The sequence below is a fragment of the Strongylocentrotus purpuratus genome, unplaced genomic scaffold, assembly GCF_000002235.5.
Source record: "Strongylocentrotus purpuratus isolate Spur 01 unplaced genomic scaffold, Spur_5.0 spur5_scaffold_12, whole genome shotgun sequence".
NCBI lineage: Eukaryota > Metazoa > Echinodermata > Echinoidea > Camarodonta > Strongylocentrotidae > Strongylocentrotus > Strongylocentrotus purpuratus.
In genome coordinates, this window is record NW_022145597.1 from 2,815,470 (window position 1) to 2,840,631 (window position 25,162).

Genomic DNA, 25,162 nt, shown 5'->3' on the forward strand with positions numbered 1-25,162 from the left:
TGCTTTCTAAGTTTCTATAAAGTATGTACATGTACATTTACAGATTCTATTCCAAACACAAGTTCTGATTATTGTAATTAAACTGGTACTGTACATCACATGGGGAAAATGTTTTGGGTATGAAAATCAGAAGAAGAAAAAAAATCTTTAAATCCGGGAAAACATGGCCATTCAGCTATTAATTATTTTGGTACGATAATTATTACTCTTTATTAATAATTGTAATATTGTCGCACATTTCTTTACAGATATTCTCAACTGCACAATGATATGTTAGTTCTCTTTTTGCGATCAAACCAAAAACTTTCTATGTTTATTTTTTTGTTGTTGACTGTTTTGATTTCTAGGCCCTACTCATCTACTTCTTCATCGATGTGCTACAGAGAGCTCATGCATACAACATTGAGAAACATAAAGTAAGAAATTCATATTCTAGCGCACATGGTGTAGAGGTACAAATTTATATAATATGAAAATTAGGAAGTAATTTCGAATGGAGGCAAACAAAATATGCATTTATGTACTTGTAGGACTATCTAGATTGTTCCTTTTTTGTCTGTATGGTTGATTAGTTTTGACAACTGAAAAGTAAGGATTGTACTCTAATACCGGTAGGCCTTTTCATGATGTAAGCAAATTGACTGAATGCATCTTTTGTGAAGTGCTTCAATATTGATTATTTATTCAACCTGTTAACAAACAACGATATTCCAATAGTCAGAATACAAATTGCATTACATGTTAATGTTAGTCCTACCTGAAATATCAAATATTGTCAAAATTATACATGTACAAATTAGTTGTAACGGTTGAATGAAATAATTTGTATGGGGCACTTTACCGAGACGTACATGTATGCATTAAGTTTGGTAACATTACAAAAATGGCCAATTGAAAGTTAAAATTATACTTAAATTCATATTAGACAAATGATGCATACAAATGAGTTAATACGATCTATCCGCACTTGAGTTGAGGCTGTATGCATCTATCATACAAACTTATCAGGCTGAGTATGATAGGTGCATAAACAGCCTCATCAAGAGCGGATAGATCCTGTGAGAAACAAATGTATACACGCATCACTTGTTTTATACAATTAAAATCCTAGATCCTTGTTATTTGATGTAAAAAGAATTAATTTCAAGATTGTTTTGTGTCATTATCGCTTACAAATTATTGTTTAATAGGCTTACTTTAGCACATCCTTACCTCTATATTTATTTATTTATCTATTTATTTATTCTGTTTTATTTATGCATTTACTTGCAGTGCTACACAAGTATTATAGGCCCACTCACAGTATAAGCATAATAAACTATTAACTATCAATCTGTATGTATTGTATCATCACTACATATTAATTTTGAATGAAATTCTAATTATTTGCTATGCATACATAATCTTGCTTCTAATCACTGTATGCACTCTTTTCATGATGTAAGTTTTAAAGTCAAATACATGTAGATAATGAGAAAGGAAGAAAAATAAAAAGAGGTTCTAGAAGTTCTGGAAGCTGTACTTCAACAACACTGAATTCTTTTTAGACATTTGAGACATTTTAAAAAATCTAAAAAATTAATCCACAAAGAACTGTTTAATATTTAATTGATGTAAATTTGTCTACTTTTTTTTCTTCAGTGTCTGAGTTTTGAGGAGCAGCAAGTCCCACTCACAAATTTCACTGAAAATGAAGAATCAAACCACGGTAAGAATCAAATTCTTTGAAATTTAGGAGATTGCCAAATACATAGAGGCTATAATTATAAAACTAGAATTAAGGACAAAAATGAATAAATAAATATATACATATTAAATAACAATGAAGTTCCAGATGAGTTCATCCACAGGGATACCAGTTTTCAGGCCCTGGCGAGTTATTTTGATACCGTAGCTTATGCTTTTTGTGTACAAACTAGCTCTTTCTATGTGATTTTCAGGCCCTCAGATCAATTTTAACTGGCATCCCTGCATACATTATCCAGATCATTCCCATGTAGAGAGATACCTACATGTAGTACCTTAGCATAGATGAGAATACCACTCACAAATCTCACTGATGAAGAACAGGAGGAGAGTACAAATGTAGCTCAGTCGGTAGAGCAGTGGTCTCGTTATCTGGCGACCCGGGTTTGAAACCAAGTCGATGCGCTAGTGCCCTTTGGTAAGGCATTAATCCTCATTACCAGGTCTCTCGGAGAGGACCTAAAGCCTTAGGTCCTTTGCAGTCAGGTAAAATAACCACCACTACCACTACTGATCTGCAAGCACGGACTCTTGCTTCGACACTTAACCAAAATTCCTAAAGCCTTGAGCAAAGCCTAGCTCTGTCAGAGTCTGACTGTGTCGGGAGCAGCTACAGTACATAGCCTATGCAGTATGCTGTCAGCTTAGTCTGCTAGAAAATGAGTATGGTAAAACCAGTCTCTCAAATTTTTACTTTTTTGAGGCACTTCATAATCATTTTGAACCGCAAGTTTTTTAGGAATATTACACCATATCACAGACACTGATAACACGTAGGGCCATGCATCTCAGATTTAACATTGTTACAAGATGCCTTCAAGGAAAAGAGTGGGTGTACAATTCTATTTTAATATCTTATTTTCAGGTTGTTCTTCTAAGGGCAGCTCAAGACACTCGCTGCGTAGGATAGCGAGAAAAGTGGCCACACCAAACCTTCATATGATGGGCACGTTGTTTCTAGGGCGTGGTCTTAGCCAAGCATTTGATGTCATTCTCCTCTTACAGTTGTAAGTAGATGAAAAGAAATAATATCAGTTTTGTTACTTTTTTAAATCCAAAGGTGCATACTATATTCATTTTATTTCTTCTTCGTAGGGCTTGAGGGTTGCGAGATATCCTGGAAATGAAATAAATCTGGAAAGTCACTGAAAGCAGAAAAAGAAGTTATTTTTCCCCAGAAAAAGTGGTTAGTCTCTTCTGTTTTGTGTTGTGATCGAAAAGCATTTTGTTTTCATGACGTGCTGGGACCCCTGTGCCTGTTGTTTCTATATTTTGATTATTTTTTGTTTGTTTTTGGCTCTTTTTTTGTCCTTTTAATAATTGTCTCTATTTTCTTTTTGTCTTTTGTTCTTTTGCTCTGACGTACAGTGTTTCAATCTTAATCAGCTATGCACTGGCTGGGAGTGAAGCTTATGCACAACTTCTTCATATTGAAAAGTAAGTCCAGATCCTATCTTATTGATGTCAACCTATCAAGTAATTCTTCAAACATTCACAAAATAGTAATTTCATTTAAAGAGAGTGTAGCCTGACAAAACTATGTGTCTTTCCTGTGGCCTGACTCGGGGCCAATCAGGTATAATACGGGATGACGCGACCTGCGTGCAACATACCCGAAACCTAAGCGTGAGGAGAACTTTGGTCTGTGTAGAAATTAAGTCGCTGACTACTGTTAATCAAGTCCATTCGTAGAATGAAGACGTAGATGGCGTTAACCAGTATTTGCCAAGCTTCACTCCCTTTAAAGGGATCGTTTAACAATGTTAAATCTGAGATACACGGCCCTACGTGTTATCAGTGTCTGTGATATGGTGTAATATTGAAGCCCTAAAAAAATTGCGCTTCAAAATGATCAAGAAGTGCCTCAAAAAAGTAAAAAATCTTGGAGTGACCGGTTTTACCATACTCATTTTCCCCAATAGACTGTAGTGTTATGAAAACCGTCAGGCGAACGGTTTTCAAAATTTGTAATTCCAATCATAAATATCTTGATAATCGGACAGGCGATCGGCTTGTAAAAGTCATGGGGTTCCTGACTGACCTAAAGGTTTATAATTATCATTGCATCATGAGCTAAATCCAGAATTTTGTTTCAGAATCTGAGACAAAGTTACCGGATCCCTTTAATACATGTTCTTCCCTAAACAAAACAGCTTTTGCAGTATTTCAAGCAAAAGTCTTGTTTCCTGTTCCAGGATTTGAAATTGGATTGTGATACCGTACTGTGAATGTATTGAATTGAAATGACAATAAGAAAAAACATGATGTATTCTATCACAACAGATTGAAAGACCCATTTATTTGTATTCAAATTTATGCATCTTTCCTTCCAAAACCCTTGGTAATGAGCTATCCAATTCACCTGCCCTATATTATAGCATTACTGAGAATCTACTTCTTATACAGAATATTACAGATTATGAAGGAAAACTTGTTGAGGAGTATGTAGAACATATGCTGATATGTCAGGCATGCAATATGTATAAATATATAATCAAAGAGTTTTTATAATTCAGAAGAAAGACTTATTGAGAAGGACATATAATGTATGTAGACAAATTCTGATGCAAAAGGTTACTGGTCTATAAAATATATTTTAAGGGGCTCTGAAAAAACATCTCTAATCTACTATTCTCTTCATCTGATCTTCACAGGTACCTGTACATCATCCCAGCCTTTGTGTGGATTCTCTCTGCAGGCATTGTGTTTGCCCAGCGTATCATTCAACCTGTCGTCTCTCTCTTCACGTTAGCTAAAGGGGGTCTACTTGTTGCAACAGTAAGTTGTCTTTATTAGGTGTAATTATGATTTGAATCTAAAGTCTGTACTGTGTGTTAAATGTAAATTTGGTTTTGCTTACATGTATGCACGTTTAATCCATTTCTGTTATGCTTCAATTATTTATGTTTTCCATTTGAATAGGACTTCCACTGTACATGAAAATAAATTCCCATTCCTAGTGTTTGTCTTGTGAGTCAGCAAAATTTAGTTTGGATTCATTAATTATCTTGACAGGTTTCTGGCTAAGTAAGTGGTTATCAAAAGCTATCTGCAAAGGAGGCAAAATGAAGGGGGGAAATCTGTTTAACCATTTGAAAATATTTCTAAATTCCATTACAGCAATCAGGTGAACATTTTATTCATAATCAAATGTTATCTCTATCTCTGTGAGTCTCTCTTTCTGTCTGTGCCCTTTCTTTTTCTTACTCTCTCCCCCTCTTTCTCTCACTCTCTCTATCTCTCTCTCTCCCTTTCCCTCTCTTTCTCTCTCTCATATATCTCTCTTTGTTTCACCCTTTCCCTCTCCCTTCCTCTTCCCCCTGTCCTTCCCTTTCTTCTCCCCACTCTCTCCCTTCACTATCAGACTTACTTACTTACTGCCCATTATGCCTCCTGGCACATAGGGCAGCAACAAAAGTCTTCCACTCCTTCCAATCCTGGGCCAGTCTTTGGATGGTATCCCATGTGTGGTTCAGGTCTCTAATCTCCCCTTCCACAGTTCTTCGGCAAGTGTTTTTAGGACGTCCCCTCTTTCTTTTGCCTTCTGGTGTCCAGTGGAGGGCTGTTCGTGTGATGTCATGTATGTTCTTTCTCATTACATGTCCGATCCATCTCCACCTTCGTCTCGTGATGATGTTCTCCATGCTGTCCTGATGGCATTGGGCATACAGTGCTTCATTTGAAATGGTGTTTGGCCAGAAAATCTCTATCAGACTGTCCTCTTTATTGTTTTTTTGTGTATTTTTGTTTTTGCTTCTTTCTGCTACCTTGTAGGTTGTGGTAACATTTGGTGTTGGATCAGCTGTGGGTAACACTATAACCAATGACTTTCACTACATGGGTTCACCATTCCTGATGGGGACAGTAGCTTTAGGTGAGTAAACCATGCAGCTAAAGACAAACCCAAACAGCTAATATCATTTATGGCCAAGAATCAATCGGTCAGTTTGGAGTCAGTGTAGAGCTGGTTTGGCTTTGATAAAGACCAGTTATGGTCATGCGATTGCATTGTGAAAGAAACATTTTGGAATCGATCAGAAAAGGTTGATCATCTAACATATAAGTATTGGTGTGCACTGCAAGGTTCTGGAATCATCAAAATGATAAGAAATTTGTCTTAGTCTTGGTAAAGTTACAAGCACTGTACACAGAAAGATGTATCTGGGACTACGCTACACGTGTACAATATCTATCAGGTCCAAATAGATTTAATAATTTACCAAATATATCAATTATTAGGCGGTTTCTCTGTAAATGTTTTATCATCACGTATTAGTCAAAACAGATTCTTTCACATGATTGGTAATAAGAGCTTCCATTTCATTTTTTGAGAGGGGGGCGTTTCCAAAACTGATCTTTACCTTTGAAGTGATGATGTTTTTGCTCCCAGTCAATTCATAACATTACTAATTTGCCCAAATTTGTTGTTTGTGCAATTTATGAAAGTTTAAAATTGTCAGTGTTCAAATGGTAGATAAAGTTAACTAGCGCTCTCAATGATAACCCAGGTAGTCTTCCTAATTGGATATTTATGGGAGAAAAACAAAATGATGAAAAGAGAAGCAGAAGAGAGAACTTACCAAATGTTTGAATCTGAGTATTAAATTGGGCTGACTTGTAACAAAAGTACCAAGTCATTACAAGTTATCAGAAAAGAAAGTGAATGGAAAAGTCATATAGATGCCAATGTTTGCGACAGACAGGACAAGAAAGCTAGCTAGCAAAATTGTACACCTCAGTTAATCTTGAAGTGTGGAGAGGGGAAATCTGGCTCATCTCTATGTTTATGTAGCCAAGTAAAAAGAGGCAAGTAAAGTGATGTTTTGTGTAGATATCGCTCTTCATGATTTGGTTCTGTGATTTATTTCCAGGGGGTGTGTGCAATGTAATGCCGATGATGTACAGCAGAATAGCGTATTCAAGAAAACAGGTAAGACACAAAGCTTTTAAAGTCCAAGTCCACTCCAAAAATAATTTGCTTTTAATAGATGCAGAAATACAAGATAAACAGAGCAAAATAGATTTGAGTATTTCAGATAACTAATAAGGAAGTTATGAATTTTGAAACAGTATGACAAACTATGGACCAATGGAAATCACTACATAAATTGCCAATTTGGTTATCAGTTTTTGATGTCATTGCCTCACTATTTATCAATTGCTCTATATATTTTATCCCTTTAATTTCCTTTTTATCCCCCAAAACTTGATTTCCCCATGCCTTTGCCCAGGTTATATGATTTGTATCATATTGCGTGCATGACATTTTGATAGATTTGAAGAATTTGAAGAATTGATACTATTTTCTGAATATTGTATATTCATAATTTTTTTTAAATATAAAATTTTCATGATTAACTGAAGAAAAAGAAATTACTCTATATTAGTGCATCCAATCAAAAACATATTACTATCAATATAACTTGGATGCTGGCGTGAGGAAATAACATTCTTGGGGGGGGGGGGGGGGGGTAAATGGGAAATTTGTATTATCAATATAAAGAAATCAATTAGTGGATAGTGAGGCAATGAAGTCACAGACTCATAAGTGAGTTGCCAATTTGTCTTGTGATTTTCAAAATTGTTCATGTCATTGAAATATCATAACTTTCTTATAGTTATCGGATTTTGCTCAAACTTTTTTTGATTGGTTTATCTGATTTTTCTGCTTCTATTGAAAGTAAGTTATTTTTGGAGTGGACTTGCTCTTTAAATCATGACAAATTAGGTTGCAAATGTAGTAATAAATCACTGATTAAAGACCCTATAAAAGATGAAAGTTTTCTGTGAATTTCAAATAATTGTTGTTTTGCAGTGCACTGTTTTTTTTTCATTATAGATAACCTGTTCAAAAATAAGTGCTAGTTTCATTCATGATTAAACTAATTTGAAATCCAAAAGCGCATTTCATAAATCGATTCACAGTTACACATGTATACCCTCCTTCCTCTCCCCAGAGGCATCATACCTTTAAGTTTTACCTTCAGTACTCTTCAGGATTGAATAAGGTGGTTTCACAAATATGAAGAAGTGCATGTTTACGTCATGTCCAAAAAGTTGCATCGTGAAAGAAACGTTATGGAATCGATCAGAAAGGGTTGATCATCTAGCATTAATTAAGTAAATAGTGTGTACTGCAAGATTCTGGAATCATCTAAATAGATAGAAATTTGGCCCAGTCTGCATGGGTAAAGTTACAAGCACTGTACACAGAGAGATAACTATGGGACTACACAAATTTGTGGCATCCAAATCCTTAGAATATAAAGTCATTTGAAGAGCAATGTTTTGGGGGAGCATTTTTCAGCTGATGTTCTTTCACACTTGACAATGATAACGCTCACAAATTATCTTTCACCTCTTCCCAGAACTCAACCTTCTCTTTAAGGTGGGGGGGTATAATAATGGGTATATAGGGCTGCCCTCCAAAGGTGCACAGCTGCTCCTGATGTGACTACTGTAGTCGGGAGTGTTTTCAATGTGTTCACTATGAGTGTTTGATCATTTCAGATTTCTTCATTTTGGTGGACTGTGTTTGCAGGCCTTGCTACATGCATGATCCTCAATGTCTTGTGGTGAGTTTTAACGTCATTACAATATCTTGTCAACAGCCCATGTGGCTCATGTTACCCAAGAAAAATAATAAGCCTAGGTCAGTTCCCAATGCATTCAGACACATGTATCTAAATGATGTCGACCAAAGTCACGTCCAAGCAGTATACTTGTATACTATCAAGTGACAATATGACACATCTAGAACTGTGCAGATTGATGAACAGATGAGAAAGAACAGATAACATTCGGCAGGGCTGACACCAATAATTTGACCTTTGACCTTTCTGAGGGATTTACCTGGGACCTAATCTCACTGAGAATTCTTTTAATCACATTCAAGGCGAAACCACCTTGTAATGTGAGTTACAGTTTAAATGCATGAAACTTGATATGTGTATACTGTTTAAGCTTGTATTTTCGCGTTCAGATATTTTTTGCGAATGATAGGCTATGAGGCATTTTCGCGAGTCGTTGCTTTTGCAAATAGCACACAGCATTTTTGATGAATGGGCATGAGGTACTCACAAACTTTCTCACGTCAACACATACACACACGGACTCGGCCACGTAAGTGCACACACAACTTTAGGCAGCCCATCGCACCATACCATGCACCACATACAGCTAGCCGAGTACTGTACCAGTACGTACGGGGATTACGTGCGTGCGTCGTGCAATCTGTGCAATATATACGCGGGGGAGAGAAGAAGCACGCGGGGCGGGAGGCGACAGCGTTGCATTAAAGTCGGTTACTAGTAGCTAGCGATCGAGAGGAAGCAAGCACATCATTTTATGCTGATATTTTCGCGCTCCGGAAATGATGAGGTGATAAGTTAGCGATAAAATGCAATTCCCTCGCGAAAATAACTGCTGATACAGTATTGCAATAAATTGATATTCCTCCTTCCCCTTTTGATTGACAGGTGTTGGGCTGTGTTAGACATAGTACCTCAACTGAGTAGCTGTACAACTCATATAACAGAAGAAGTCCTTGTTCAAGAAAATACCACCGAAGTTAATGTATTCACAAGTCCATCGGTTTCACCATGTGTCGAAGATTTATCCTTAGAAAGGTTGGTATATCACCTATTAAATGTTTGGCAGCATTCTGCCTTTATAGAGACAAAGCAGGAGTTAATTGAATTTGTAATTATATTCAACACATAATCAGCATTGCCATGAATGTTATGTGAGCTTGAGGCTTAGGAGCCATTTTGCCTTAAGGAGAGTACAGTACAGTACATGCATGTGGGTACAGAATACCATAGCAGGCATTCAATTACAATGAACATGAGGTTGAGCTTGGAAGCACTAATTAATTTGATTGATATATATTGCAATGGACAAAATATATATATAGGAATGGAGACGGGCTTAGGTATTAAAGGAAAAACACCTCTCCTTCCTATAGCGCCAGTACTACTTTTACTAATACTTATAGTGGTACTACTTCTGTTTCTACTGCTACTACATGTACATGTTCTTATATTAATAATTCTTGTACTGCCGATACTTCTACTGCTGCTACCACTAAAACCTTTATAATCTTTGCCATTTTCTATTCTTATACGTTCTTTTGGAGAGGACAGAGAGAGAAAACAATTTTTGGTGTTTGTAGTGTATGGCGATACATATATTTGTGATACATATATTTGTGATGTTGGTAATTTAGAAGTGACCTTATGTTAAATGTATTTCTTTTTCAGATCTGCCAAACAAGGAGAAATATCAACTGTTCCATTGATAGAGGTAAGATGACAGCATTACTGACAAAACAGTTTCTTATATTCAGCCATGTTCACCTATTTTCTGATTTCTTTTGATAGCCTGCTATAATGTAAAGGGGAAAAATGGCAAAAAGTGTTGCATTGGGGAAATGTTAAAGATACTTTCTCCCTTTTGCAGCCAACCTCAAATTCTGTAGAACTTTGCAGGAATTATAAATATGTCATGTATATCCTTTCTGTTCAATTTAAACGTTAGCAGTGTCCTCATATTCAAATTATGCAAGGAAACCCATTTACTTGCTAGACTTCACTGTCAGACACTGTTGTCAGTATTTAGTGACTGACTGGCTTTTTGTTCTTCTTTGGTAATAACATACATAAAATGAGCTGTAAATTGATTTGTCTACTACAATAACCCACTTCTTGTAATGGCCAAATTTAAACTGAGTTAGTTAGTTATTGGCTCTATAGCTCCTAAGTCGATTTGACAACTAGTAGTCATTATTTTCCCACTTAAAGACATTTTCAAGCCCCATTTTTTTAAGGGGAGTTCTAAAGTAGTATTATCTTTCAAATGCCATTGGAATTTAACCTTTTCATTTGTTTGGCCTGCAAAAGGGACATAGTACCTTTAAATCATTACAATGTCTGTCAAACTTAATGGAAGTAGACTGATACTCTGTGCAACATGACAACTGTAGAGGAGCTTGCCTTGGTCAGAATATTCTCTGATTTCTATTGATAGCCTGCTCTAATGTACATGTAAAAGGAAAATGGCAAAAAATGTTGCATTTGGAGAAATGTTACAGTTTGTTTCTACATGTATCAATATGCTGAGACAATCATTTCAACGTCTGTCAAACTAAATTGAAGTAGACTGATACTGCATGTGTACCATGCCGCGGGATTCCATATCCTTAAACTGCTGGCGAACAGAGCAACAAGACCAAGCTCTGTAATTATTAGGATCTCCGTCCAGTAGTGCCGTGTTTGTGCCATCGAACTGGATCGACCAAATCAATTGATTCATAATATATGTATATGCAATATTTTTTTCCCGTAACATGAGAGTAATTTTAATAGTTTCATACTATTAATTGAACGTATTGTTAACTGTAACTGTATAATTGTTTTAAATGGGGGCACGCTACAAGAGTCCTATCTCGCACCCCGGGGCAACGTGTCTGACACGGCCGGTTGTAGCAACTACTCCGAAGATCAAGATTACAGTAATCTTGATCTAAGGAGACACGAACGAACGAACCATGACAACTTTAGAGAAGTTTGCCTTGGTCAGAATTTGTGAATGATAAAGGAGTATAAGGCTAAAATCAATGTTCCCAATATATATTTTTCAATGTTGATCCATGTATGTCGTTTGACAGAAAATGTTACGGGATCTGTCTGCTTTGTTTCTCTCTTTAGATCTTAGAAGATGATTACCCACAATACACCTGGGTGGCTATACTGGTGGAACTCTTTATCATGATCAGTATTACAGTATCATACCTCACTATAGGATCAGCCATGTTACATTCATGTGAGTAACCATAGAAACCTTTATCATGATCAGTATTACAGTATCATACCTCACTATAGGATCAGCCATTATACATTCATGTGAGTAACCATAGAAACCTTTATCATGATCAGTATTACTGTATCTTACTTCACATAATTCATATTAGAAACTTTGAAAAACTCAGTCAATGATGACTGATCTCTGAAACTGGAAATGTCAAATAAAAATGTCTTTGAGGCTGATTGAGAGAAATAATATGGCAAAGCCAAGCCAATTTCCTATTACTTTTCTTTATTGTATTCATTCTACTAAATACGAAATACTTATTACGATAAAGACTATCATTGTTGCCAATTTGATAAGACATGTTTATTTATGCACAATTAGAGATTACCCTTGTCAATGATATATGATACATGATACATCTATTAATAATAATAAGTGTATTTGTATAGTGCCGCCTATCTACAAATTCTATTCCGAGATGCATTTTTTATTACCCGGGCTTCAGCCTAGCTGCCATTACAGCACTCAAGCATTTCAAGGAATTAATTCCTGCCAGGTACCTATTTACCTCACCTGGGTTGAAAGTGGCAGTTGAAGATTAATGCCTTGCCAAAGGACATTAGTGCTGTATCGGGAATTGTATTAATTTGTTGTAGAAACTTCTGCTATCAACGTTATTTCAGTGAAAAATGGCAAGTCTTTCTTTAAACACGATTTTCTTTTTCTTTTATATTATTCACATCACCATTATGTTAATTCTTTACTTTTCCTGTATTTCAGTTCTAGGTTGGCTGGATGCCCACATGGCCTGGGATAAAGTTGATAAAGGAAACACTGTCCCAGCAAAAGTTAAATACTGCCCGAAAAGGTATTTTGGGGTCTTTCTGTTGTTAGGTATTGCATCATGAGTGATCATGATAGTGAAAATTGCATTTGATAGAATCGGCCATTTTCATAATGTAACCAAATTTAATGCATAAGTCTTTGTGAAGTGCCTCAATACAAATTATTCTGATAAGATAAGATCTGATAATATTATGTCAATAGTCAGAATGCAAACTGCATATATTAAGTGTTGCTAGGTAGGGCAAGCCATAATATTTGTACAATACAATGGTACTTTATTTTCAGCTAGAGCTTTCATTTGTATGGCCTGTATATATATTACATGCCTTTGTTGATATTCAGTTCTAGATGTGGATGAAATGTTAAGGTTGTTGCAGTTAAAGTATGAATGAATCCAATATTACGCTTTTTTATAGCAGCATGTGAAGTTAAATGTCAAATGTATTTTTGTTTTATTTCAGGATATGCAGACCTCTGTTGAGTCTTCTTGTCTTTGGTTTAGTGTTTGTGGTAGCTATGTTAGATCCAAAGGTAAGAAAGACAAAATGAATATGGCCCTCTATTGTTTTTGATATAATTTCTTTATTCAAGAAAAGTAGGATACCAATGGAGTTAGCATAGTCTAAATAAATCCAAAGTGGCTTGAGAAAATACAAAGAAATCATTTGACAAACATGATAGTGAGCAAGTTGCAATTCTACCAGCTCCATTGGTTATAAACACTGATAAACCTTTTAGAAGATGAAAATAAATAAAAAATGAACAGTTCCTGAGAGCGATGTAAATCCGGTTTAAAAATAGAAGGGCTGGGGTGAGGTGCCCTTGAAGGCTTGAACGTGCTTGAACGCCTTGTGCAAGCACTTGCATTTCTAAAACCTCTTCTTTTTTTTTAACTCTCACTAAAACCCTACTTTTTAGCGCTCACTTTCACCCCTGCAAAGTCTAATCATATCTAACAGGTTATCGTTTTTTTAGATTAACTCTTAATTTATGATTGAATTAGCATCTCATTTGAAGCTACTGAACCATTCTCATTTGGTATTTGTTTGTTTATGAACAGGGTTTTGTAACCATGCTTGATAAGATTGCTTCTCTTCTTCTCAACTTGGAGGCTGGTCTTTTCATCTTTCTTATGATCAGAAGGAGCAACTCAGCTAAATATAGGTAAGACAATTTACATAGCAGAAATGGGCTTTCGTGAAAGTCTTGATTGATTTTGTTTAAAGGTAATACAAAGTTTGGGTAATATTTCAACAGGATTGTATTTTTCACAATATCCTGAAGTTGTATTGATACATGTAGCAAACTGTCTTCCAGAACCACAATGTACATGTACATACAAAGCAAAAACTAGATGTAATACCCTTAACTTTTTTTCTTAGATACAAGGAATGGTGTACATGTAGGTCGAATTTTGGTCTTTAAAGCGGGACTGCACTACTTGTAGCTACTTGTGCCCTCTATACAGCCAACAATGTCTAAGCTGTACCTTTTTATCCCCCATGGTCCCCTTTTTCTTATGTTAATTAAGAGCTGACTTGATGAGACAACCACCTGCCAGTGTCCATGCAGGAAGGTCTAATCCCTTCTGGCCAAACTAGTGCAGATAGGTTTAAAAGTTCAGTTGTTACCATTTGAGAATTTTGAAACTCTACAAACATGAACAATTTGAGGTGTTCACAGTTGTACAAGCATTGCATTTGAGTGGACCCCTCTGTTTCCAATATGTATTTCTGCACTTGTTGTGAATGTTTATAATTGATTGTATTGTTTTGTTGGAAACATAAATAAATTGAATCAAATCAAATGTTTTCTTTCTTCTAGGAGTCTGATAATCCCATACCCTGTCCATCGGTACATCTACCCAACTCATTACATCATCGCTATCTATTTCCTGTTTGCTGTCATCTATGACATCACAGTGATAGCCATTGAATGGTTCACATGAAACTTTTAATCACGTAAACTTTCAAATGTGAACAGGTTTCTGTCATATATGACATGACAGTGATATCCATTGAATGGTTCACATGAAACTTTTCATCTCGTAAACTTTCAAATGTGAACAGTTTTCTGTCATCTATGGCATGACAGTGATAGCCATTGAATGGTTCACATGAAACTTTTCATCTCGTAAACTTTCAAATGTGAACAGTTTTCTGTCATCTATGGCATGACAGTGATAGCCATTGAATGGTTCGCATGAAACTTTTAATCACGTACACTTTCAAATGTGAACAGGTTTCTGTCATCTATGACATGACAGTGATAGCCATTGAATGGTTCACATGAAACTTTTAACCACATACACTTTCAAATGTGAACAGGTTTCTCTCATATATGACATAAAAGTGATAGCCATTGAATACTTATGAATATTCATCAGGTTAACTATCAAATGTTTAAACATATAGGACCATGTCATATATGACATGACATGACAGTGACGGCCATTGAATGGTTCACATGAAACATCACATAAAATTTCCAATGTAAACAGGGTTCTATCATCTATGACTTCACAGTGATGGCCATTGAATACTTATCATGAAATTTGACAGGTAATTTTTTAAATATGAAAGGACCACTGTCAAGTTCGAAGTTTAAGATATGTAAAGAATGGTATTCAAGTTGACTAGAATCAGGGGCCAGTTTCTCGAACCCGTCATAAGTCTAAGTTCATGGATATCCCATAGAAACCTGTGTTAATTCTATAACACAACACGTTTCAACAGGATGCCTAAAAAGTTAGATTTATGACGGTTTTGAGACACAGCCCCAAGGTGTAAAGCTTTTATATGTTCACTGGTTCCCAGCACACAAGGTTATTTTAGGAATGGCATCAAAGTTAACTTCAATGGTTGCTTTCACATATGAATAGGTCCTTATTTGTGTGCCAATACATACATAAATGTACATGTACATGTAGACCACTGCTAGCTCACAGGGTGATGTGTGAAAGGGCTGACCTTGGACAAATTTTTTCATTGTTATATTATCAATCAATTATATTGGGCGTTTCTAGAATCAGGTGTGAACAGCTGTCTCAATTGTAAAGGGACCAATGCTTCTGCAGTGGTTATTTTTGAAGAATGACAGTTACATGTAATAGCAATAGCTTTTTTTTTATTTTTTTTTAATTATTATGTTTCTCTTTGATTGTCTTTGTGCTTGCTCTGGACTACCAGTACTATGGTAAAAGCCGAATAATGATACTGTGATACATTCCATATTCCAAAAAGTCAACTTACATTGAAATGATAATCATTGTTAATGCATGTATTGATATTGTATGTACTTTGTGAGATCCTGTGAGAGTAGGGCTTTTTATAATTCCATGTTAAGCAATGGATGCTTCACTGCCACCTATTGGAAGACAATTTTTGAAATGATTGTTGTTTTCGTATCATCATTTTAGGGTGGGATAGTTAAATTGGATCTTTATCTTCAGTACATTAATAGGAAGTTGCATACACATACATGTACAATATGAATGAATGGAACTCTGACCAGGGACCCATGTTACAAAGCTTGTCATCAGTGACAAATGACAGTTTGTTTTATAAGCTACTGAAATCCTTCCTTCTGATTGGTTATCAACATATTTGTCACTGATTTTTGTCATTTGTCACTGAAAAAAAGCTTTGTGAAATGGGCCCCAGGTGACTACTCGGGTCATAGGTTATGACACAAATATCTAGGAGACAAAAAGGTAGCAGTAAGCTTGTTTATCTTTAAGACATTCTGTTTTATTGATTCCATATGAAAAGCTTGAGTTTTATGTGACTGAGATGATGACTAAAATATTGTCTGTGACTTGATTGGTGCTAATGTGCTTAATAATCTATTTTGCAAATGCTTATAATACTGCTTGTATCATGTTCATGTAATAGTGTTGACTTAATATATTTATAGAAATATGATTATATGTTTAATGTGAACTTAGTTGAGGGAGGGCTTTAGTTACTCACTTTGCTCTAGCATTTGATTGATCGTGGGCAACTGTGCATTGCAATGTAATCATTTCTCATTTACACTTCAATTTTTGTGAGCACTTGCTTTTAGGGCAATGTTGCATTTCTTGTGCAATAATAAATCTGTTTTGTAAACATTATTTTATGGGCAGAGTAGCAATGGATCTGGTCTTCTAAGATTGAAATATGCATAGTTTATTGTAACAATTTTATTTTATTTTGTTTATATATTTTTTTGGGGGGTGATTGACTCTCAATTTTCCTTTACTCACTTACTCTCCGTTGTAAGATTTGTTTGTTTAATGTGTACTTGTAAGTCATCCACATTATGTGTGGACTTTTTGTATGGCGATAGTTACTTAAGACATCTAATGATAACCTAGAAAAAAGCATTCTGTGTCATTGTGATTGAAAGTATATATTATCAGAGTTTTCTTAGAAGTCAATCCAACTTATGGCTTCATTATGAATGCTTCCGAAGTTTATACGTTGTTGATGGTTAGATACATGCTATGATAGATGTTATTATTCTCAAGTTATAGTTTGCTTCAGTTTTTAGAACCAATGGATTTACCCAAATATGTTATCAATGCTTGTGAACCAAGTAGTGACATTGCAATCAACTATAAGTCTGTGCATTTTTTTTTTTAAAGGTTTAATGCTGATTTTAGTATTAAACAACAAAAAATGAAAACATAGTTCTACAAAACATGTAAAGAGAGTAGAACATATGTATGGTCTGACATATTTGTTGTAGATTCCAGCCCTAGTTATCTCTGGCCAAGTATTCATCAGGTTTAATGTATATGGATGTTATTTCATTCGTTATGATAAACTGTATGTTTAATACTGTTGACATTATGTGAGGTTTAAAAATATTGTGCGAGTCAGTAATTTGTTTATGGGCAGTTTAATAGTCAAGTCATACCCAACCACATTGTTGACCTTCCTTCGTTTATCATGTCAGTCATGTCGAAATGCTGAAGCAGTACACGTGTGTAACATTTTCCAATAGAGATACAACTATGTGTAGCCAAATTATATGCTTGTACATTTATTTCATTGAAGACAGTTATATATTATAATGTTGAGAAGTACTTGTATATATGATTATTTTGTGGTATATATTCTGTATCAAATAAATATAAATATTGATCATGTCTATACAAAATTAAATTGTATTTTATTTTTATTGTGCTATTTGTGTATTTATGTAAGTTTGTCCCAATTAGTGAAGTATATGAATTATAACCCTGCCGTCACAACGGTATCGAAGTAGGGGTTGAGAAAAAGGGGCAGTCTGACCGCTCCACCCCCCCCCCCCCCCCAATCTCTTTTTTTAAGGACAGGGAAAAACAAACTTAAAGGTAAAGACCGGTAGTGGTAAAATGATGGTGATCTTTCATTGGTAATAAGAGCTTCTATTTCATTTTTTGAGAGGGGGCATTTCCAAAACAGGTCTATACCTTTAACACTTATCAAGGGTATTGGAAAAATCCATTGTTTCCCGCTCTGCACTGTGATGGATTACCTTCGATTGAACGATTATTCCATCTCCAAATGCTTAATATAAATATGACATGTATGCTTGAAAACGTTTCATGTTACAGCTTGCAGTGCGTGGGCCCCTTATTTTTGATTTACACTGAAAGGGGCGTTTACTAAATTTCTTCCTTGCAAGCATTGAGACCAGAATGGCTCATCGTTTTGTTGTTGTTGGTTTTATTTTTAGTTATAATTGATCCATTCTTTCCATGATATATCAATCATCACGATACATCATCATACTGTCCATTTTGGATGGATATACATGAAAATCTCATTTTATTTATTATATACAAGCATGTACACTTACCTGAGAGCTTCTTTAATGACATTTTGATTACTTTGAATCGAAAATTCTCTTTCATTCAGGTAGATTGCATTACCATGGGAATCAGCTTAAAAAAACACAATACACAAATATTATTCCTTGGTATAAAAGACACTCACAAATCAAACTGATGACTAACGAATCAATGCTAGTAAAATCATAAACATTGGGATGTTACATTTCATCGTGTTTCTGGTAGGGCCTGGGGTTGGAATGAGGGGGTCAAAAAAATACTTTTTTGTTCATGAATGCTCTTTTCAAGATTTATTATTATATTGGTCCATGCATGCAAACATTATATAGAAATTTGGCTTCCAATGGCTTTTTTTACAGTGATAATATAAAATTATAGAAAATACAATATAACATTTAACAATAGAAAACGATGTACATAAATATTGATAATTATTTATAATGTGCATGTGCCCCTCAATTTCATATTGTCTACAATTAACATGCATCATGAATTAAAATGTCTCATAATATTTCCCGTCAGCTTCCCCCCCCCCCCCCCTCCCATCCGCTAGCTCCCGATCCGCAGTCTCCATCACTTATCCGTTTAATTGCACTTCAATAGCTGATATTGAAGTGCAACCAAACGGATAGCTATCGAAAACAACAATAACAATTTCAAATACAGTAGGAAATATTTGATTATAAAGAAAGATGGATAACCTTATATATATATCGTCACCGTTTTCACGAAGTGTCCCAAGAGCGTTTTAGCGTACAGAAACAAATTTTGAGATAAACGCGTTTAAAGTTTCACTTTTTTACAATCGCTGTTTTCACGGGGAAAAACTATGTGATGGTGTTCATTTTTTTTGATATCTTGATAGTACACTATCTACAGAATGAAATGATATAAGTTTTACGTGGAAATAATGTTTATTTAAACAATAATTAGACCTCAATCACAGAGGACAGTCAGAGGACGGTTCGTGAAAACGAAAAACTTGACATCCACGCTTAGGCTCGTCTTCACGTAGTGGCCCCGCAGCTTACGCGGCCCCGTTTCCCCTGTTGGTTATGTGAAATTTCGTTTTTACGAACCGTCCCAGTTGACGTGCGCGCTGTGCAAAGCAATGCCCATTTGCGTACCCCCCCCCCCCCCCCCCCCCCACCCATAAAACTATATTTGTCATACCTAGCTGATTCTGTTTCCTCGAAATCACAGCACTATATTCAATGTTAGACTCGCATCACTCTGCCCCATCCAGAAATTCATCCTGAATCCTTCACATAATGCAGGAAATGCAATAATTTGTTAGTGACTCTGAATGCCTGTTATGGAAATTGTATATACTGTCCTGCTTCATATGTGATTTAAGTTTAATTAAATATTTTTGTCAATGATCAATAGCATATTTGTATACTTTTTGTTGGGGGGGGGGGGGCACACCAAGCACTATGTACAACTTCTTCTCAATTCTTTCTTTCTCTCTCTCTCTCTCTCTCTCTCTCTCTCCTCTCTAGCTCTCTCATGCAAACAAGAACATCCCCCTCCTTCTCTTTCTTTCTCTCTCTCTTTATCTCTCTTTTTGTCGTTTATTACCCCTCTTTGTTGTCACATAAGTCATTATCATTTTAGTACATTACTCTCTCAGACACATTTCTCCTATAAACAAATCTAACTAAATAAGAATAAACGTTGAATAGCACAAAGCAATCAAATCTTAAGATTAATACTTTCGTCTTGATTATGACTGCATTTATTTCTTTGCAATATACAGTAACTGGAATCGTTTTTGTACAGTTCATTTCACAATTACATGTACAATCATTAAAAATTGATAAATCATAATAATAATAATAATAATAATAATAATAGCCTAATAGTTCACTCAAAATTTTATTAAACCGAAACAGAAATTCTTTTTGCCCAATTGATCGTGAGCCCGGCAGCCACTGAGCAGCGCCAGATCGACGTTGCTCTATCCCTTATTGTTGAACGCCAAACAAGGTAGCAACAACTCCCATCTTTTAACGTCTTTTGGTATGACGCGGCCGGGATTCGAACCCACGACCTCCCGGTTGTGAGGCGGATGCTCTACTGACTGAGCCAACACTCCGGTGTAATGAATCATGTTTGAATATCAAAATTGCAACTTATTTAACTGTAGCCCACACTCATGGCAAAAAATACAACATGGTAGCTCTATAAAGAAGGGGGGTACCGGTGTTCTTGGAAAATTCTGAAATGCAAATTCACAAGGCCACTGATTAGGGGGAGGGAGGGTTACAATATAGTTTGAGTACTGCCACAATGGAAGAGGAGCTTAAAAGAAAATCATTAATTATTTATATTTTTTGTGTATGACATACAAAGTTGTCAGCTGCATACGTCCCTGTTGCCTCATAAAATTGCAGATCTGAGATTTACATAGATGTTGTAATCTAACTTTTCAAACATTATTTCTTATTCTATGTCTGATTTCTTTCAAACTTTCACCAGTCTATTACACTCATTTTGTTCTGCTTTAACATAAATCAACTTGTTACAGAGGTTGGATTGCCCTTTGAAATATAAACTATTAGCAATTAATATTAGTCCTACATGCCAAATCCTTCTAAAAACATACAACACTGTAAGTTTATGGGATTAAAACTTCTTACATGCAACTTTCATATGATGGAGGACCTTAGTCTGTGCTGTTCTTAGTGAGGAAGGAGGGAGGTTGTCACTGTCAAAATAATAATAACAATATGCTCAAGGCGCTCCAACTATTACCCTGGCTCTGCTAGGCAGCCGCTTTCGGTGCTCACAGCAGAGTGGCAAATTTAGATTAGTATCTTGCCAAAAGACATTACTGCTGTGGCGGGACTTGAACCATGGATCCTGTGATCCACAGTCCAACGACTTATCCACTAGACCACAAAACCTCTAAATGGAGGCACATTCGGAGTCAGAGTCTCCTGTCAGCGTTGCAGTCCCCGTCCAGTCCACATCCATCTAGCTCATAGTGACTCTTGAACCCACCCTAAGCCTTCCGTTATATCGAGATCTCGTTTCTTGCCACAATTGATCTCTCCATCAAGATCCCACCTAACAATAACTTCTGTATTTTTGTCCATCCTAAGAGGTAATTGACAAAAGATTGTTACAATCACGTTATCAATAACTCTGTTCAATGATAAGTAGAGAGGACATAGTAATATTATTTCATAAAACAGGAATGAAACCTAGAAACGGGTATTAAATAAAAAGTGGTTTTACTCTGTCCTAAATTGATATTTTGAAATATACAGTAACTATAAATGAAAATCAGAATATGAATTTAAGGTCTACTTTTAACAGAAAAAAAGCGAAGCATGCACCGAGTAGAAAAGCAGATTTGCAATTGTTTTATAAATACTGTTGCACCATTTATTCACTTAGAATGCAATTTGTGACATTGTGGCACTAAAGTCCTGGTAGGAAATCAGAGTGGTATAACTCCTATTTAAAAATATGAATGGCTTTCCTGTGTTCAACACTTTTAGGTTGGGAGGATTGGTATATTGTTTAAAAAATTGTGACAGCATACTCCATGGTCTGTATGGTACTATTGTATTCCATTTCAATAAAAAATGTAGCGGACATCTATACAGTATTTATCAACCACTGAAGATGATATGATAGGGTTCCATATGTATTACTGGGTTTGTTGTCAATCATTGAATTGATATGTTCATATCTAAAGAAGATATAAAATCTGCAGGTTATCAGCAAATTTGTGATGAATGTTATAAACCCAGTAAGTAACAATGAATGCACTTGCATGTACTTGTCTGCCAGATTGAAAGAAACTTTATTATATCAACTTTCAGAAAGACCACTCAATAAGGATCAATATTCAAAGTTAGTCAAGCGTATAATATCATTCATTATTATTTATGGTGCAATTATCGCATAAAGACACGCGTGATGTAGCAGCGGGTAATATAAGAGCATATTACCATACGTTTCACATCTGGGTACTTGTACATGATACATGTATAAGTGATACTTGAAATATAACAAGAGGATAATTGATAATAATAACATTGACTGGCTCACATTTTGGTTGATATGAGACAATATTGCCCTCAACATAACCATATTGCCCTCGTCTTCGACCCGGCCAATATGATTATATTTGGGCAATATATTTTCATATTCCCATTAAAGCCAGTCAAAATTATAAAATATTTCATATATAAACAATATAAAATGTAACAAATTAGGTTAAAACTTACCTTTGATGACTGAGGGGACTTAGCTATTCAGTCGGTCGGTCTGTCAGTCGTTTGGTCTGACCTCCAAACCGTGGTATTGGAAAAGCAATCAGTTCAAGGGCAGAGGGTGAAGAGGCTGGGTTAAAAGGAGAATATATTTGATAACTCATGATGGATGCAAAAAAAACCCAACACAGCTCGTACAGGAAGCTATACTGGGATGATATGATTTTAAAATCGCATCTCTTCAAAAAATTACTGGCATCAGGTTAATGCATATTATTTTATTTTTTCTGTGATGAAACAACACAAATAAGTGTAACTCTCCTTCTTCACCCCCTTCCCCCTATGAAAAAAAGACAATAAGAAAAATACAAAATATAAGATGAAGCCTGTCATCTTGTAAGTTGATACACCATAAGTAGCTCAAACATGACATGTTGGCAAAATGAATGTCTGTCATGCACATTAAAGAGCGAAGAACTTGTGTTTGATGCCTTACAATACCATCAACTGCCTAAAACCTTTCAAAGCAAGATCAGTCATGCGTTTATGAAAAAAAATTGAGTGTTTGGGAACCCGTCATCTTTGGAGGGCCCTCCTAGCACCCCCACCACTTTGCGCACATTAGAAAATTACTTCCCAGCATAGTTTTGTCCATGGATCATTGTTATGTAAATGAAAATAGTTCATTTGTTTGCTAAAGATTGACCCCTTCCCCTCGCCAGCCCAACTCCCAATCTATAACTTTTCTTTTGGAGCTAATTTCCTTACCACACATACCTTGTCAATTTGCTAAAAGCTCTCCACATCAGCTGCACAAACTCCTACATGGACATCAACCACTGGGGGTGCTAGTGGTCCCTCATCTCTTGCGTATCCCAGCTGTCTATTCTACTGGTAAACTATGAAAAAATATGAAAGGTATTTGTTTAATTTTTCTGCATTTGTTCAAACAAGCCACTTCATCTCACGGTTGGATATCCCTTTAACTTATTAGCAAGCACATCATTATCTAAAGCAATTAAGAAGACCTTGCATAATTAAGTCTCAGTCTTGCAAACATGGGATGAAACAACCCAAATTAGTGCCAACTCCCCCCCCCCCCCCCTCACAACGTGACGGACATGTGCGCTATACCAGAAGCAACTACGGTAGTACTATTATTATAAGCAAACCCCCCCCCCCCAACAAAACAAAAAGCCTGTCATCCTCTAAGTCCAAGGCAAAAGGTACACCTTAAGTAGCTCAACCACAACTTTGGTGGCAAAATGAAATTATCATGCACAATAAAGAGGGAGGAATTTGTAGTGGACGTCTTCCCATACCATCAGCTTTATCTTTGTCTTTAAAGCAAATTAATTAAGAGCAGGTATGCGTTTATGAGCATAAAGCCGAGTGTATAAGAAGCCGCTCTAGCCTATGCTAGGTTGACCCCCCCCCCCCCCCCATCCATTAGTACCTCAACAACATGCTGAAAGCTCTCCACGTCAAACTCCTACTTAGACATCAGCCACTGGGCCTGGGAGTGCTAGTGATGGTCCTCTCAGCCGGCTATTCTACTGGTAAAACCGGGAAGAAACATGAAATGTATTTGCTTCATTTTTCTGCATTTGCTGAAATTAAGCCACTTCATCTCAATTCTCATGGTTGGATTTCCCTTTAAATTATTAGCAAGCACAAAATTGTTTATTCATTCAAGCATACCTGGCTTTACTATTCAAGTCTCAGTCTCGTATTTATAACATGAACATGGAAAGAGCTTACGAGGGGGTCATGTAACATTTAAATCTAGTACTAATGACAATGTAGTAGATCTAGACTCTAGGCTCGCGCTCGAGCCTAGACTCAACTCCTACGTCGCAATTGCCATTTTATGATTTGGCATTGTCATATCAACATTGACATTGAATTTTAACCAAAATGTGCCCTTGGCTAATTGGGCCATGCCTTGGAGGCTTGGGCTGGTACTGCTTTAATCAGTTAACATAGTTAATGTAAAATTATTATTGATATCTCCCCTGCCCTGGCTGGGCTTCACTCTTCAGCAAATTCGCCTTGTGACTCGTGACATTGTTGTTATTGCATGTAACTGCTCCTGCACTTATACATGTTCAAGCTTATCTAAGATACTGTGTTACTTAATACCTAGTAGCACTCTGTTGATAGTACTAGTAGTAGTAGGCGAGTACTACGTACACGTACTACTAGATCTGCATACTAGTAGACCGACAATACAACTCACGCAGAAAACAGTGCGTGGGACTGTAATGACCTATCTCGCCATTTCGTAACTTGATATCCGTTTAGAATATGAGTTTGTTTATACTGCTACAGACGATATTATTGAACGATGCATAACATTGTTTTAAAATAAGTGAAAATAATTACCTAGGGCTGTCAGATTCCTCTAACAATTCCGCCAGAAGCACCGGCATCTGTGACAAAGGCTTCGCGGAGCCGGTTCGTGTACGATTATCAATAGCAGACTACATTTGCGCGTAAGAGGCCACTTCGTGAAAACGGTGTTTGCCAGTTGTACCGCTTGTGATACGTTTCGTGACGTCACGTATGACGTAATTAAGCAAGATTAGACTTTGAAAATTACTGAAGTTGTAGACATTTATATACATTGCTCAAAAACGGTCAAAACTCGAAATTAAAAATTTCAACGATTTTGGCCACTGAGGCCACTTCGTGAAAACGGTGACGATAT

The 25,162-nt window shown here is 36.1% G+C and overlaps 1 protein-coding gene and 1 long non-coding RNA gene across 4 annotated transcripts in view; one reads left to right on the top strand and one right to left on the bottom strand.

Annotated features, from left to right (window-relative positions):
• The window catches only part of LOC762641, a 31,552-nt gene extending 14,014 nt beyond the window's left edge, over positions 1-17,538 (top strand). The window contains exons 4-18 of the mRNA XM_030981596.1: positions 348-416; positions 1,642-1,708; positions 2,615-2,753; positions 3,115-3,183; positions 4,401-4,524; positions 5,521-5,620; positions 6,618-6,676; positions 8,257-8,321; positions 9,225-9,374; positions 10,008-10,050; positions 11,454-11,568; positions 12,337-12,424; positions 12,864-12,933; positions 13,463-13,566; positions 14,227-17,538. Of these exons, the coding sequence (XP_030837456.1) occupies positions 348-416; positions 1,642-1,708; positions 2,615-2,753; positions 3,115-3,183; positions 4,401-4,524; positions 5,521-5,620; positions 6,618-6,676; positions 8,257-8,321; positions 9,225-9,374; positions 10,008-10,050; positions 11,454-11,568; positions 12,337-12,424; positions 12,864-12,933; positions 13,463-13,566; positions 14,227-14,350 (1,386 nt within the window). The 3' untranslated portion in view covers positions 14,351-17,538. The remainder of the gene's footprint in view (positions 1-347; positions 417-1,641; positions 1,709-2,614; positions 2,754-3,114; positions 3,184-4,400; positions 4,525-5,520; positions 5,621-6,617; positions 6,677-8,256; positions 8,322-9,224; positions 9,375-10,007; positions 10,051-11,453; positions 11,569-12,336; positions 12,425-12,863; positions 12,934-13,462; positions 13,567-14,226) is intronic.
• Positions 17,539-20,479: 2,941 nt separating this feature from the next.
• LOC115922568 lies at positions 20,480-25,162 on the bottom strand. 3 transcript variants are annotated; one of them, XR_004063478.1, is made up of 5 exons: positions 24,838-25,162; positions 23,909-24,008; positions 23,230-23,351; positions 22,468-22,582; positions 20,480-21,325 (listed from the first exon to the last, which is right to left on the bottom strand). It is a non-coding gene; the product is annotated as an uncharacterized LOC115922568 (long non-coding RNA). The 3 variants fall into 3 exon arrangements; XR_004063479.1 differs by having other exon boundaries at positions 23,221-23,351; XR_004063480.1 differs by lacking the exon at positions 23,909-24,008.